The following is a 16,503-nucleotide window of genomic DNA, read 5'->3' as shown; positions in this document are numbered from 1 at the left end:
ATATGTTCTGTTGTACATTTCAGAGGGGAACTTCGCAAAATCAGGTGGGATTATGATGAAGATTGAAGGAAAATCTGGTCAGTGAGGCCCTCATCACTGATTAGGGTTTCCCCTTCTCATTCACTGACTCCTCCTTTCTCTCATGCTGCATCCAAACGGCAACAGGATGAAGAGAGTCTCAATTTCGTCCTCCCCACTTACTGCCCCTTCCTGAAGCCACCATGTGGAAGGTGTCATTGGATTGCAGAATAATTGAGTTTGCATAATGGAGGGAGATTACATTGTAGAAGCTTTCCTACCTCTTAAGTTGTATCAAGCACTTTGCTGTTTAAAGCATTTGTCTTGTCCAATGCTCAGATTTTCAGTGGAATTCTAGTTGCCATCTTCAATGTGCTTCTGACTTATTAGGATCATTTTCCACTTCTACTGCAGTAAAATCCTGCTGCATTCTGGATTTCAGCCCTGATACTGGCGAGCTTCCTATTCACAGAAGGTATTCTGCTATATTACTGACCCATGAAACCCTAAGCCAGAACAATAGCTCAGATTCCACTGTGGAATTCTGCTCTAAATGGGAAGATCATTCTCCAGAGTCTCAAAATCTGGCAAAAGTTTGGGCAAACAATCCAATCAATTATTAAGATTAAAACAATTGACAATTGATTTTGAGTAAGTATGAGCTGTGCAACATAATAATAATAACACTTGCTTCACAATCCAGTGAACTTTACAATCTGCGTCGATGATATGAATGAAGGAACCAAAATCTATGATAGCTAAATTTGCTGATGGCACAAAGATAGGCAGGAAAGTAAGTTGTCAAAAGTATGTAAAGTAGTAGTGGGCAACCTGTGGTCCAGGGACCACATGCTGGGTTTTGAGTGAAGACATCTTGTTGATTGTTGCCCACACATAGGGTTACCACATTCCACTAATTTCTGTCCACATAGCCTTTTTCCTATTTGTATGACTGAAGTGATACACATGTAAAGCTAGGGCAAGTGAAGTGAGTCATGCTGATTGTACATAACATTGACTGTGAGAGCTGGCCACTCACTCTGCATCCAGAATGTAAATATTTTATTTGTTTTTATCATTTGAAGTTGATATTTCTAGTAATATAAAAATGATTTAACCTTTTCCATAACTCTTTATGAAATTTTCAGCATGTATTAAATGTATTGAATCTTATTCATGGTGTCATGATTAGTGAACATGCCTGACTTCAATCTTGTGGCCCTCTGGGATTAAGAGAGCCCACTCACCAGCTTAGATTGTCCATCACTGACATAGAGAGTCTTCCAGTTCTTCCCTCCAGCAGGATCTTTGGAAAATCCCACTTGCTAAGTGAGTGGACAAAAATTTGGCAGACGGAGTAGAATGTGGGAAGAAGTGAACTTGTCCACTTTGGCAGGAAGAATAGAGAAACAGTATATTATTTAAATAGAGATTGCAAAGTTTGGTGGTACAGAGGGTACTGAGTGTCCTGGAAAAAGAATCACAAAATGGTAGTTTTCAGGTACAGCAAGTGAATTGGATGGCGAATGTAATGTTGACATTTATTGCAAGGGGAATAGAACATACAAATATGGAGGTTTTACTGCACCTGTACAGGACATTGGTGAGACCACATCTGGAATACTGTGCACGGTTTTGGTCTATTTGAAAAAGATTCAGTTCAGAGAAGATTCACAACTCATTCCTGGGATGAAGAAAGGTTTATCAGATTGGGCTTATACCCATTGGAGTTTAGAAGAATGTGAGGTGATCGTAAGATCCTGAAGCCACTTGCTAAGGTGGATACCAGAAGGATGCTTCCACTTGTGGGAGACTAGAACTAGGGAACATGGTTAAGGAATAAGTGATCCCTCTTTTATGATAGAGATAAGAAGAATTTGTTCTCTGAGGGCCATTAATAGGTGTAATTTTCTTCCCCAGAAAGCAGTGGAGGCAGGGTCAGTGAATATTTTCAAGACTGAATTAGATAGATTCTTCACTGACTAGAGACAAAAGGATATAGGAGATAGATAGGAAAGTAGAGACCACAAACAGATTAGGTGTGATCTTATCAAATAATGGAATAGGTGAAACACTGGACTGAGAGATTTTAGTCATTGAGAGACCATAAATAGGACTTTACAGTCATAAGGAAGATTAGCAGATTTCACAGAGCTGTACAGAATTGAGGTGGAAAAGGGAAGGACAGCTTAAAAAGGGACTAACTATTTGCAGTGGTTGATGAATCAGCAAACAGAATGCATTAATGTAGAATCACTACCAGAGACAAATTAGGAGCAATGTTATCATGCAGAGCTTTCAGGATGTAGAATAATATGCCATAAAAGGCAGTGGATACAAAATGCATAATTGCTTTTAAAAGGGGAGTGTATAAATGATTGAAAAATTCAAATCTATAAAGGATGATAAAATGGAAGGGGGTGTGGAACTAAGTGCAGATGTACCTATTCAGTTCTGTAAAATTTGATGGTGCTATGTGTTAAGTTATATAAACACATTAGTGGCTTGGACTTTGGCACGATTATGACATTTTCAGTTATAATCGTGGAATGAAAAGTATGAAAGATAACAATACACTTCAAGAGGACGTTGGTTGGTGCAGTGGGCGTATGTTTGGAAGATGAAATTCAACATAGAAAAAGCGTGATACGTTTTGGAAGAATGTGGAGAGATACGATGCCGGAATTTTACCGTCCCGCATTCCAATGGAATTGGAGCAGGCGAGGGGCAGACCTTGGGAAAGTCCATTGACCTTGGGCAGGATTTTATGGTTTTGAGATGAGGTAGGCCGTAAAATCCTGCCTATATGTTAAATAGTACAATGTTAAAGGAAGTGCAAGAAGAGATTCACTTAGCAGTACTTGTGAACCAACCGGTGAAGGTGGCAGGAAAGGTTAAACTGTCCATATGGAGTCTTGCCTTTGTAAATAAAATCATAGAGTAAAGATAGCCAGATAGTTAAACTAAAGATGCACAAAATAGTAGTTCAGTTCCTGTTGAAATATTGTGGCCAACTCTGGGCACCACGCACTGGATTGACATGAAGGCTTTGGAGAAGGTACCTAAAAGATTTATTAGGATGATTCCAGGGATGTAGATAGACAGCAGAAGTAGAGTTATTCTCCTTCGAACAGAGAAGTTTAGAAAGATGTTTGTATCATTGAATCCCTACAATGCAGAAGGAGACTATTTGGCCTTTTGAGTCTGCACCAATTCTGTGACAGAGTACCCTACCCAAACCCACTACCCTGTTCTATCTCCCTAACCTCACATATTTGCATCTAACCAACACATCATGGGAAACTAAGGGGCAATTTAACATGGCTAATTCACGTAATCTGCACACCTTTTGACCATAGGACAAAACTGGAGTATCCGAAGGTAAGCCACGTAGACACAGAATGTGCAAACTCCACAGAGGCAGTCACGCAAGGCTGGAATTGAATCTGGGTCTCTGGCACTGTGAGGCAGCAGCGCTAACCACTGTGCTGCAATTGAATGAGGTGTTCAAATTCATGCAGGGCTTAGAAAGAATAAATAAAGCTAAACTAATACACGATAAAATGGTTGGAAGTTGACAACCAGAGAATACAGATTTAAGGTGATTGACAAAAGAACCGCAGGTGATGCAAAGAAACCATTCTTCACACAACAAGTGGTTATGATTTGGAATGCACTGTTGATTATGGTGCTGTTTCCAGATGAAGTAGTTGCATTCAAAAGGTTAACTGGATAAATATTTGAAGGAGAAAAAAAAATCATCAGGATTTGAGAAAAGAGTTAATACTAATTGGATTTCTCTTTGAAAGAACTGATGCAGCCACAATGGTTGTAATGGTCGCCTTCAGTGCTGTACAACAAATTGTAATCATATAGCACCTTTAATATAATATTATCCCAAGGAACTTTAAAATAGTATTATAAAACAAAATTTGACACTGAGCCACATAAACAAAATAAGCATAGTTTCCTTATTACTCAATTTGCCATGGAAGACCAAAATTCCAGGATTTAGATATATTTAATGAAATATTTTGCATTCCATTTCTATTACTTCCTTTCAGCCAATAAGCATTGCAAGTGCATTTTAAAACGTCTTCTCTTGTATTACTTTTGTAGGAAGACAGTGGTTGTTTCCCTTCTACCACAGGTGATTAACAAAATACTTCTATTTTTGAAGCTGGGCCATAGTTTCAGGACAAAGAAGTGGCTATTTGGAATTGAGATGAAGGGACTATTTTTCACTCTGAAGGTTGTGAATCTTTGAATTCTGTACCCGGATGAGTGTGGCTGCCCAGTCATTGTGCATATTCAAGACTGAGATGAACAGATTTTTGGGCGTTAAGGGAATCACTGTATTTAAAGATAGGACGGGAAAGTGAAGTTGAGGCACTAAATCAGCCAAGATTTTGTGGATTGAAAGAGCAGGCTCGAAGGACCACATGACCCACTTTTGGTATTTCGTATGGAAATTTCCAAACTAATTTGTTAATATGGAGAGGCGATGGCATAGTGGTTTTGTCACTGGACTAGTAATCCAGGAACAAACAGACAACGTTGGAAAAATGCAGCAGGTCTGGCAGCATCTCTAGTGAGAGAGAACAGAGTTAAGGTTGAGTATGTTTGACTCATGAGAATTGAGGGGAGGGGGGGAATCTGTTAGAATAAATGTGTAGCAATCTTATGATCAAGAGATAGAGGAGAGCAGCTGCAGGGGGGCAGGGGAAGGAATATTTTTGCATTGAGACAGTGATGTATGAAATGTTAAAAAAGGTGAAAGATCACAGTCTAAAATCATTGAACTCCAGCACCCACAGCATTTTGCTTATTTCAGCAAAATGGGGGTTTGGGTTCTGATGCCACCACAGCAGCTGGCGAAATTTGAATTCAATAAAAATCTGGAATTAAAAGTCTAACAATGACCATGAAGTCATTGTCGATTGTCGTAAAAACCTAGCTGCTATCCTTACTTGGTTGGCCCATGTGACTCCAGATCCACAGCAATGTAGTTGACTCATAACCGCTCTCTGAAATGGCTTAGCAAGCCTCTCAGTTCAAGGCTGGCCCAGCCAGCAATGCCCACATCCTGTGAACAAATGAATGTGGCTGCCCTGAATGACCTACATTTATTTAAATTTACTTAAAAGTTCATCATCTTCCATCTATGCAAGATGGACGGATATGCAACAAATCAAATCCGTTGGGAATGAGGTATGTTCATATGGTGCACTTTTCCTGATGTCTGAAGAGACCAATCTATAACCAAGCCATTTTGCCACAGATGTTACAAATGAAAGTTAACAGGAATCATTGTGGGTGGTTGTTTCTTTCAGTGTTGGCATCTATTGCCAAGTCACGGTAGCCATACCAGCCCACAGGTAATTCTATCATTTCTCTCTCATTAACTAGTGTCTCCAAGGTGTGAAAATCAATGTCCTACATGTCATGCTTGTAAGATTCTTTCAAGGAGTGCTCTGGACATCCTACTGGTCTCTGGCTTCGGCTACCTCAGCCTACAGAAAATCCTTCAGTTTTTGTCCATCTTCCATCCTGCCAAAATGCCTGAGCCAGCAAAATCACTTCTTGATGAGTGCCAACGTATCTAAAAGCTATGCCTGCTATATTCATGATTTTGTCCATATTAGATAATTTAAAAGCATTATGTTTAATATAGCATGCAAAAGCCTTACCATTTGTATAACAAGCTGCTTATGGAGCAAGACACTGAATTGCAGAGCAGTGATGCATTTTGTTTGCCCACCTCCATTAATACACTGTTTACATTGATCAGACTGCTAGTTTTTTTTAAATGTAGTGTCTTGACTTTACCCCATTTTATTTACTTATATTACATCTATTCTGAACAAACACAGGAAATCAGGAATTATTTGATTTGATTTTATGCTACTGTAAACAATCTTCCATGGTCTTAGAATTGACAGCACTATTACAAATGTGTTAAGGTGCAGAACTTTTTGACATGTTTCCCTGCGCAACAAATTTGAATTCACAGACCTGAATTCTGTCTCCAATTGCTGCCAAGCCTGCAGAGTATTTACAGAATTTTATTTTTTTATTTTGAGTTCTAGGACATGCAATATTTTGATTTTGTATTATATGAAGTGTTTTAAGATTTCAGCCTGTAGCAGTGCTTTGTAATGCGAACTGCCCATGAAGGTTTCCAATATTATAATTATTTTTCCATTTCCAAATGAGAAATGATATTTGATGCTCAATGTTATCACTTTTTTTAAAAAAAGCAATCAATTGTGAATGTTGCAGACGTTATTTGCGGAATTCTGAAGCATCTTTTTTAAAATGCTACCAGGATGTATTTGTCAGACTTTTACCAAATGATAACTGTAAATTGTCACTTAGTATTTCAGAAATATTATATGCACTGTAACGTTAACAGATTGGGATTGTTAAGAGACTGTTATACAACATAAATGCCTCAATTTTGTGTCTTTTTCTTAGGATGGTAATGGATACATAGATGAAAATGAATTAGATGCACTACTAAAGGATCTCTGTGAAAAGAACAAAAAGGTAGCAAAAAACGCATTCACAAAAAACACTAATTTTAATGAGATTCACAAAATGATGTCATATTTAAAAGGTTGTTCATGGCATTAGTTAACGCTGACTTTTTTTCTAAATTCAGGACCTAGACATTCAAAATCTTACAACATACAAGAAAAGCATCATGGCTTTGTCTGATGGAGGAAAACTCTTTCGGCAAGATTTGGCATTAATCCTCTGTGCTGAAGAGTTTTAAATATCTTACATTCTCATGTGCTTGTGATTTGTGTGACGATAGCTGTGTGCTAAAAGGGTTTAGGAAATGCTTTCCTTCTACCTGTGAAGTTCACTGATTGCATATAGATTAATCAGTAGAATGTGCACCACATTCTTTCTGATCTGTTGTATCTATACTCTTTGTAATTTACTGCTTTTGTATCTACAGAATTCATACAATAAAGTATACTACTGAAACTGATAATAGAAGATATGGCATAAAAACATCTGTTTTTGTCCTACACTGAAAGGGTTTATATTAAAGTGTTCACAAAACTGCTGAAAAGGTGGTTTAATAAATGCATAAGGTTTAAACGATACATTGTATTTTGGTAGTACAGAACTTGAATATTGCTGAAAAATAAAGAGATGTCAAAGTTTGTTGCCTTGCACTCACCAGGACACTTTGCAAGAATGTCGAGAAAAGGAGAAAACAATTTATACTGTATGAGACAAAATTGCTGATTGATTGGTAGAAGCAATGCCATGGAGAATGTACAAGGTGACTAACAGTTAACTTTCAAACAATGCTTGGAAGTTTAAAGTTAAGCTTATTTATTAGTATCAAAAGTAGTCTTACATTAACACTGCAATGAAGTTACTGTGAAAATCCCCTAGTCACCACACTCCAACACCTGTATGGGTACATAGAAAATTTAGCATGGCCAATGCACCTAACCCACACGCCTTTCGGACCGTGGGTTGAAATTGGAGCATTTGCAGGAAACCCTCGCAGACACCGGGAGAACATGCAGACTCCTACAGACATTGACCCAAGCTGGGAATCAAACCCAGGTGTCCCTGGCTTTGTCAGGCAGCAGTGCTAACCACTGTGTTACCATGCCAACCACAACCAGGCAATTTGATCCTGATTGGTCATGGCATTGCTCTGAGGAATGAATCAGCAAATGGCTGTTTTTTTTTAGCTGATGCTGATAACCAATTTAAGATTGTCAGTTGGTGCTCAGTGTGATACATTTGCACATACTGAAGAAATGCGTGTGATTGTCTGGCCTCCTCACAGCGTGTTTCCCAGTAGTGGGATCATTTTGGTCCCACCACTGTCAATGGGATTTCCTATTGAATCCACCCCGTGTTGCTGGGAAACTCTCAATGGGAATGTGCCTTTGGCAGGACTGGAAGATCTTGCTGGTGTGAACAGAAGATCTCATCTTACATATATTAATACACATGCTCTGTTTTCTACAGACAAAAAGATGTACACACATTACACCTGTTTCAGCTAGATGGAAGACAAAATGCAAGTCAAGTCAAATTGGAATCTGGCAGTGCATAATTTATTAATGATTTAAAGTTAAAGTCTATTCAGTTTCTTTCCCTCTTTATTCTGTTATATCTTGATGCTCTTATTTAGATTTTGTTTTGTTCCTTCTTTCCCTACTTCTGGGATATACAAAAATGGATGGGAAATATTGTGAATATACAGAGAATGCAGAGAATGAGGAAACAGTTTGAAAATACATGAAATATAGGACAACTGAACAGTCAGGAAAGCTTAAACAGAAATAGCCATTATCAGACATAAAACCATCCACCATTACAATTAATTTTTACATTAAATACATAATACAAATGAACTTTTTTTGCTTATAACGTGGTCACTGTAGTATCAGTGAACAGAGCATTGGTTTTAAACTCACTTTTAATCTCGTATTTCAAAATTAAAACAAGTCATACAGGATTCATTATGCTAAATATAATACCAAAGCCCTATAATCTTGTTCTTAACTATTACCTTTTCAAACTGTTACAAAATATGTTTGAAAGGAACTACATGTCACACTGTTAACCTTTCTATCCAAAAAAATTGATTTACAAATATAAACAATTATTCTCAATTCCCATCTTTAGGCACCATGCAAGAACCAGATAAAGTAAAGATTAAAGTTTATTTATTAGTCACAAGTAGGCTTACATTAACACTGCAGTGAAGTTACTGTAAAAATCCCCTAGTCTGCACACTTGGGCGCCTGTTCAGGTACACAGAGGGAGAATTTAGCATGACCGATGCACCTAACCAGCACATTGTTGGGACTGTGGCAAGAAACCAGAGCACCCTGGATGAAACCCACGCAGGTATGGGGAGAATGTGCAAACTCAAGGACAGTGACCCAAGCAGCGAATCGAACCTGGGTCCTGGCACTGTGAGGCAGCAGTACTAACCATTGTATCACCATGCCACAATGATGGACTGTGCTATTCCATTACACTTTACCAGGGAAATTTTTCAGAATTTCTCAATTTCACTCTGCCTTATGGCTGGGCTGATTAGTCTCGCACAACTGAAATATTGCAATTGTCCCAAATTACCATTCTACAACTAGCAATAAGTATAGCTCCTATAAATATATTTCAACATATAGGTTTGAAAACAATTAGTAAAAAGTGAATTAAAATAACTCAATATAAACCAAGAGCTCTTTTACTCGAATAAATGATCAAGTTGCCTGACATTATATTCTTGATTGACATTATTGTAAATTCTGTTCAGCTGATTGCAAGATCTATGCCATGCTTATGAGCCTTTGGTTTTTCTGATCAAAGACTCGAGGATATCCCATTGTTCACTTGTAACCTAGAATTTAAAAAATGTTGTTACTGTTACTTGTCAAATTATCATAATACAATTCAAACAGAGATAAATGCATAATATATAGTTTCATATTCCTGAAACATGACCATGGAAATGAAATAATTATACTGCAAAGTAATATGGAGCAGATTTACTACACTACCAACTGTTAATAAGAACATGAACTTTATCTTCTGTATACTCAAACTCTGGGACATAAAATTTGATGCATGGCTTTAGTTGTGATACATTTTCTTGGGGTCAGAGAAATGTAGTTTGCTGTAAAGCAAATCTTTTGAGTTGATACAAAGACTGCTGATGACTATGATGTCTGTAACCATTTTAAATCTGCTTCCTTTATATGTAGGGAAATCAAACTAATCCAAGGAGAGAGGGATTGTAAAACAATAGAATATTAAGTGGATTTGATAATACCTTCAGTAGATTGTTAAATTGACCAGCCATTAAAACATATTCACCACCGTCGAACCTTATTACCTAAAACAACATGATCACAAGGTTAATATTCAATTACATTTGACTTAAAACTTTAGAAAAGTGTCTTTTTTAATACATATCAAACTCATAAAATAGGAAATTGCTTTTGAGAAAGCTCTTTCCATCATTGTTTCAAAAGCAAACATTTTTTTGCAGGCGAACGGTATAAACACATGCCAGAATAATATTCATAACATCTGCAAAATAAAAAAAACTGTTACAATTCAATTCCTGACTCAAATGTTAAACTAAAATCATTCTAATTCACTATTATTGTCAATCTACTTCTACGTCACAGAGTTGGTTATTTCAGTCATTTTATATTCTATTTTGGTGGAACTGGAGTATCCAATATGTTAAAATTTAGATCTCAATCTTGAAATTACACCCAAATAACCAAGCTGACATTCAAGACCTGAAGCATTAGCTTGCATACCTGTATTGGAAGCATGAATAACTAATATAAGTAACATACTTTTCCGAAGTAAACTGGATTATCTAACTTGCCTCATACAAGGATTGGTTTAACGATATTATGGGGGACCACTATTTGATGTTATTATTCAGGAATTAATTCTCATGCTGTGTTGCTGGAAAAGCCAACATATATTACCCATTTTATAGTTTCCTTTGATGGTGAGCTTCCTTAAACCTCTGCAATCCAAGAGCTGAAGGTGCACAAAATACTGTCACGTGTTCTGATACAGAATACGTCAAAGGATTCTGACACAGCAACAAAGATACTGTTATGATCCCCATGGTGACCAATAACTCCTAAAAACGAATGACTTTCCCATCAACTGATTGAAAGAACCCAACATTTGACCAGCTCTAAGTCATGGTATTCATACTGCTTGTTCAGTAGTATCAATGGTAACCCCAGTGAGCGTTGAGAAAGTGGTTAAGTTCTGTCTTATTGTAAATAGTCATTGTTTGGTACTTACGGGCTCATTATTAAGAGCATATGTTTTAAATAAACAATAATACTATCGAACCATAGATCCCTACAGTGCAGAAAGAGGCCATCCATCAAGTCTGCACCAACTCTGGAAGAACAATGCAACCTGGCTCTTCCCTCTGCCCTATCCCCATAATCCTGCGCTTTACCATGGGTGATCCTCCTAACCTACAAGTCTTTGGACAAAATTTAGCATGGCTAATCCACATAACCTGCATGACTGGGGGAGAAAACCAGAGCACCCAGAGGAAATCCACGCAGACACAGAGAACTTGCAAAGTCTACACAGTCACCCAAGGCTGGAAGTGAACCTGGATCCCTGGTGCTGTGAGGCAGCAGTGCCACCACGCCGCCCAAATTTAAAAACAAAATACTGAAGACGAGAAATCCGAACTAAAAGTACAAAATGCTGGAAATAGCAGATTGTTCAGCAGCATCTGTAGAGAAAAGCAGTTAATGTTTCAATATGATAAACTTTCATCAGTTCAGATGCTCCCAGACCTATTTTCAGTTTTAATTTTACACCAAATGTTAACTTACTGCTCCTGAAACCCAGTTGGCATAATCACTGCAGAGATAGGCAGCAAGGTTTGCAATTTCATTCACTGTACCAAAGCGGCCTGCTGGAATTAGCTTCAGCTGGTCTTTTTCAAAAGCACCACTTGGGTCAAGTCGGCTAAAGGCACCCTACAAACAACAGAAAATTCAAATGACTCTGCATACATTATAAATTTAATTTGAAAGTCAAAATATGTTTCAGTAAAAAAACGCTTAGCTCTCACTTGAAATACAATTATTTCAGAATGTAATGAACATTATCAGTCTGGGTGTTTTAGCATATCTATGTCCCTGCTTCAGTGGCTTACATAATAATGAGGGCACAACACTATTATGACACGTGGTTTATAAATAAATGGACCAATCTGAAGGGAAATGTATTAAAACTACGGCTGAGATTCTCCCCAAAAAATTCGAAGTGTCAAAATTGGTTTTTAAGTGGGATTTTCAAAATGAATCTTCCACACTCTGTGCACTGCAGAGTGCCACAGGGAGATTGATGCTGAAAAGTGGGCGGGGCCTATTCCCACCCAAGAGGCTAGCAGCACAGCACTGAGCGGGTCACCGAACATGTGCCAATCTGTCATACTGGAGATTAGCAATTGCACAGTAGACCCACTCTGCCTGCCTTCCGATCAAAGGCCAGTCCTGCAACGCTGCCCCTCTGATCACTGGCTACCCGATATCCCCACCGTTACCTCAGCAGCCCCGAATCCCCTGACCACCAATCCCCCAGCAACCCCAAACCCCCTGACCACCATTCCCCCTTGGCAGCCTCTGCATCCTCCCACCCCAATGGCCAGCCCTGATCAACCCTTCCTGCCCTCTGCCACAGATTCCTATGCAGAGTGGCAGAGCAACCACCACCGCCCACCCGCCCCCCCCTCCCCCCCGCCACCACCACCTCCTAATAGGCCCCATCCCCTCAGCACTGCCACTTTGTCCCTTTGGTCGTGCCAGGTTGGCAATGCCTAGGGGCATCACCCCCTTACTCTCGGCTGGGGTTGGGCCACCATCTCCATTAGTGAGAAGATGTTGTAAACTACGCTGAAGTGAATCACTCCTGCCTCGGGGGCAGGGGTGGTGGGAGAGATGCAAGTCGACCCAGAGACTTCAGTTAGGATTTTAAAATAAGAATTATAATATTTAAATCAGCTTTGTATTGATTTTCGTTGCACTGCAGAGGCCCTGGCACAGCGAACCGGGAGAATCATTTTTCCCCCAGCAGGTTTTGGGGGTCTGTAACTCATCGTATGAAAGGCCAGTAAAGGCAGAAATGCTCAACTCATTTAAAAGTTATCCAGGTATTTACCACAAGGTCTGTAACCTACAAGGTTGTGAATCAAATGCAGCACAGTGGAATTAGGCTGGGTGACTTGCTTATTTGCTGGCACAGATATGATGGGCCAAGTGGCCTCTTTCTGTGCTATAAACTTGCCATGATTCTATTTTTAAAAACTAGGCTAACATTAAAATTCATTTCCACAATGTATTTTGCAATCTGGAAACACATGAGGAACCAAGTGGGAAGGAAAATACTTGAAGTAAAAACAAATGGCTATTTCATAGACAAGGAAATGAGTGTTTGTTCTACCTAAGCACAATTACCTTTACCTTTGTTTTAATAGGTCCTGGTTGAATCACATTGAACCTCATACCATATCGACCCCATTCAGCAGCAAGTGATCTGTAATATTACATCAAAATTAATAAAAATTGCAACATTTTTGCATTGGTCATGCAATAAAAACATCACCTTTGAACTGATAATAAGTAGAGAATGATAAAATAGGAAATAAAAATACCAAATTTGAAATATTTATTATGCACAGCAATCTACAAAGACAATTATTTCCAAAACACTAAATCCACTCCCTCCTCCTACAATTAAAGTAAATTAAGATGCTTGCTGCTGGATTGACACAAAATGTCACTGCACTCACATAAAATTATTTATGATAAAAGTTGATAATCAATACCTTTTTAGTATTCTGATTGTCCAAAAGATATCCTTTCATCTAGCTGTTCAATGGAAAAACACTATAAAATCTCAAAGGTGAACGCTTCTTAACTGTATTGAAGGCAAGTTGAAGTAACGTGTGGACTGCAAATTTATTTTTACAATACATCACAGCTGTAGGAATAAAATACTTCAACAAAATGCCAAACATCAAACAACTAAATGTCTGAGTTCAAAAAGATTCATTTGCTGGTTTTAAGTTACCTGTCAAAAACAATGGATACCACAATACCTACTTGGGATTCCTGAAACAAAATGTGGTAATTATGACTGGAACAATTACTTGCAAAATATTTTTCACTTTAATTGAAAACAAAGCAACTGGAACATATTCAGGAAGCGTTATATTTCAGTACAGGAATGTTCTATGCAAGGAGTACAGCGATACCTTAAACAAAATAGAATAGGATCACAGCAATTAAATGCTTTAGTCATTAGGAATGCTAATGTAATAAAAATGGGACTGCATGTAGGATGAAGATGCTGCTCTGGGACAGCCAGTAAATCACACCTATCCCAGAGAATAGCGTGCAGCCTAAAAATCCATTTTGTACTCAGTTGCAAACAGTTTGCAATTCTCCTGGCCGCTTTCTAATGGCACAAACTAGATCACGCCCAGAAAAGGCATGAAGCCAATTAAAATACTGAAAGTAGCATTTAAATATGCATAGCTCATTTGAAACCCAGCGCACAATTCACTGGCCTCTGGGCGCGGTGTGATAATGGCAAGAATCAGTACTGGTCTCCAATATTGGAGACCTAGTGCGATGGTCACACTGGGAGTGTTGGGAGGCCACTGAAGCCCCCTGGTCATCAGGGGCATGGCTGGGCAGTGACCATTGGGTAATGCTCACCTATTGGGGCCCAAGTGGCATACTGGCAGTGGGCACTGGACAGCCTGCCAGAGCAGTGCCAAGGCTTGGGCCTTAGTGTGGGCCATGACAGTATGTGCGAGGGACTATGCTAGGGGTGGGGATTCTGATGGGGCAAGGGGGGGTTGAATCATGCAGGCAGTCTTGATTTGGTACAGGGGATGGGGGGGGGAGGGGGCATGTCAGGGATCGAGCAGGGGGACCAGTCAGAAAGGCCCTGATGCTGGCAATCTGTTTCGGTGTGGGGAGGAGAAGGGACCATGCCGCAGATGAGGAGGAGAAGGGTGTCTTGATGTCTGTGGATGAGGGAGAGGAGTCTTCCAGAGAGATTGGACAGCCCTTGTGAACTGATGCCTGAGTGCTCAGAATCATAGAATTCTACAGTGCAGGAAGCAGCTATTCGGATCATCGAGTTTGCACCAACAACAATCCCACCCAAGCCCTATCCCTGTAACCTCACACATTTACCCTGCTAATCTCCCTGATACCAATGGCCAATCAACCTAACCTGCACATCTTTGCACTGTGGAATGAAACCAGAGCATCTGGAGGAAACCCATGCAAACACAAGGAGAATGTGCAAATTCCACACAGTTACCCAAGGTCAGAATTGAACCCAGGGTCCCTGGTGCTATGAGGCAGCAGTGCTAACCACCATGCCACCCCAAAAGCCAGGCTCACCATGGTGATCGTATTGGCACTTCCAATTCTCCAAAAACGTGAAAAGCAAAATATTGCAGATGCTGAAATCTGAAATACAAACAGAAAATGCTGGAATATTTCAGCAGGCCTGTCAGTGTCTGTGGAGAGAGAATAGAACCAACGTTTAAGTCAAGATGATCTTTCGTCAGAGCTGCTAAACAAAGGTCATCTGACTCTTTTAAGCTGAAACTTAATGAAATTTAGATTTAATTTTATATTTGTGTTTATCCAAATCTCTGCTGTATCCTAATTAGCAAGTCGCAGTCGCACATTGTTCCTGTGCTGTCGACATCATCTCCCAGTCTGCCAATTCCTCAGTTTTAAAATTCTCATCTTTGTGTTCAAATCCCTTCATGGATTCTCTGTCTCAGTAGCGTTCACCAGCCTTGTAATCCTCCAAGGTCTCTACTTTTCCTCAAACTTTGGCTATTACATTCTTGTTCCCTTTTGCCTCACCATTGGTAGGCACTTGTGCCATCAACTGCCTTGGCCCTAAACATTCCATCTAAATCTCTCAAAATATCCACTTCTGATGCTTGAACAACCTGCATAAATCCTCTGACTTTATTTTAGTCCCCTGTTCTAACACCACCTTTGTCTGATTTTTTTTGTCTGATTTTGGTTCAGTACAGTATCTTGAGAAATGTTACTATGTTAAAAGCATTACAGCATATTAGTGCAGGATTGTGGTTGAACCCATTGCTCTCTTTTATGTTAGTACATGTTGAATAGGTCAGTTTCAGAATCTGAGCCTGTGTCCTCATCTCCACATGGTCTGCAGCCCTATCATTCTTGTTCTCTCTTATCTTCACTGACTCAAAATGCATCAACATGTCGACTTCAGACTTCTCACTCTTCCAATCATCTTCATGACCTTTTAGTGACCCCTTCAGTTATTTGCTCCAAAAACGTTACTGAGTGTGGGAAGATTGCAGTGCGGTGCCTGCCTGAGACACCGGTATAGACATTGCATTATTTTCATGGTTGCGCTGGACGATCTCAGAGAAATAGGGCAAGCAAGGACGAGAATGGATTGCAATAAGATAATTTAAAATTTTGAAGGACTAGGAGCCAGTGTAGATCATTGCAGAGGTGGGAGATGTGCGAGAGGCACTTAGAGCTGGAGAGGATAATCACATCAGAGTATGAATGAGCTGAAAGCACTTTAACTCCTCGTACTACTGACCCATTGTTATGTAACATCAATGTTTTATTTGACCTTGGACTGTGCTTTCAACCCATACTTACCTATCACAAAAATGTGTACTTTATCCTACATAATTACCATTTGACTCCATCCTGCTGAAACTTTTATTCATGCCCTCATCACCTCAAAACCCTCCATAAACTTCAGCTTATTCATTCTCTGATGTGATTATCCTCTCCAGCTCCAAGTGCCGCTCCCCCTTCTGCAGCGATCTCCACCTGGCTCCTGGTCCTTCAAACTTTTAAATTATCTTGTTGCAATGCATTCTTGCCCTGCTTT

The 16,503-nt window shown here is 39.4% G+C and overlaps 2 protein-coding genes across 2 annotated transcripts in view; one reads left to right on the top strand and one right to left on the bottom strand.

Moving 5' to 3' along the window:
• Positions 1-7,988, top strand: part of calb1 (calbindin 1) — a 52,233-nt gene extending 44,245 nt beyond the window's left edge. The window contains exons 10-11 of the mRNA XM_080194389.1: positions 6,496-6,567; positions 6,683-7,988. Coding sequence (XP_080050515.1) covers positions 6,496-6,567; positions 6,683-6,796 — 186 coding nt within the window. The 3' untranslated portion in view covers positions 6,797-7,988. The remainder of the gene's footprint in view (positions 1-6,495; positions 6,568-6,682) is intronic.
• A 99-nt stretch (positions 7,989-8,087) lies between these two features.
• The window catches only part of decr1 (2,4-dienoyl CoA reductase 1, mitochondrial), a 41,480-nt gene continuing 33,064 nt past the window's right edge, over positions 8,088-16,503 (bottom strand). The window contains exons 7-10 of the mRNA XM_080194388.1: positions 13,038-13,110; positions 11,406-11,552; positions 9,845-9,907; positions 8,088-9,412 (exon numbers count right to left, since the gene is read on the bottom strand). Coding sequence (XP_080050514.1) covers positions 9,353-9,412; positions 9,845-9,907; positions 11,406-11,552; positions 13,038-13,110 — 343 coding nt within the window. The 3' untranslated portion in view covers positions 8,088-9,352. The remainder of the gene's footprint in view (positions 9,413-9,844; positions 9,908-11,405; positions 11,553-13,037; positions 13,111-16,503) is intronic.

This window comes from Carcharhinus amblyrhynchos, chromosome 8, assembly GCF_965287045.1.
Source record: "Carcharhinus amblyrhynchos chromosome 8, sCarAmb.v2.hapA, whole genome shotgun sequence".
Taxonomy (NCBI): domain Eukaryota; kingdom Metazoa; phylum Chordata; class Chondrichthyes; order Carcharhiniformes; family Carcharhinidae; genus Carcharhinus; species Carcharhinus amblyrhynchos.
Note: the sequence above shows the minus strand (reverse complement) of the source record. Positions and strands in the feature narration are given on the sequence as shown.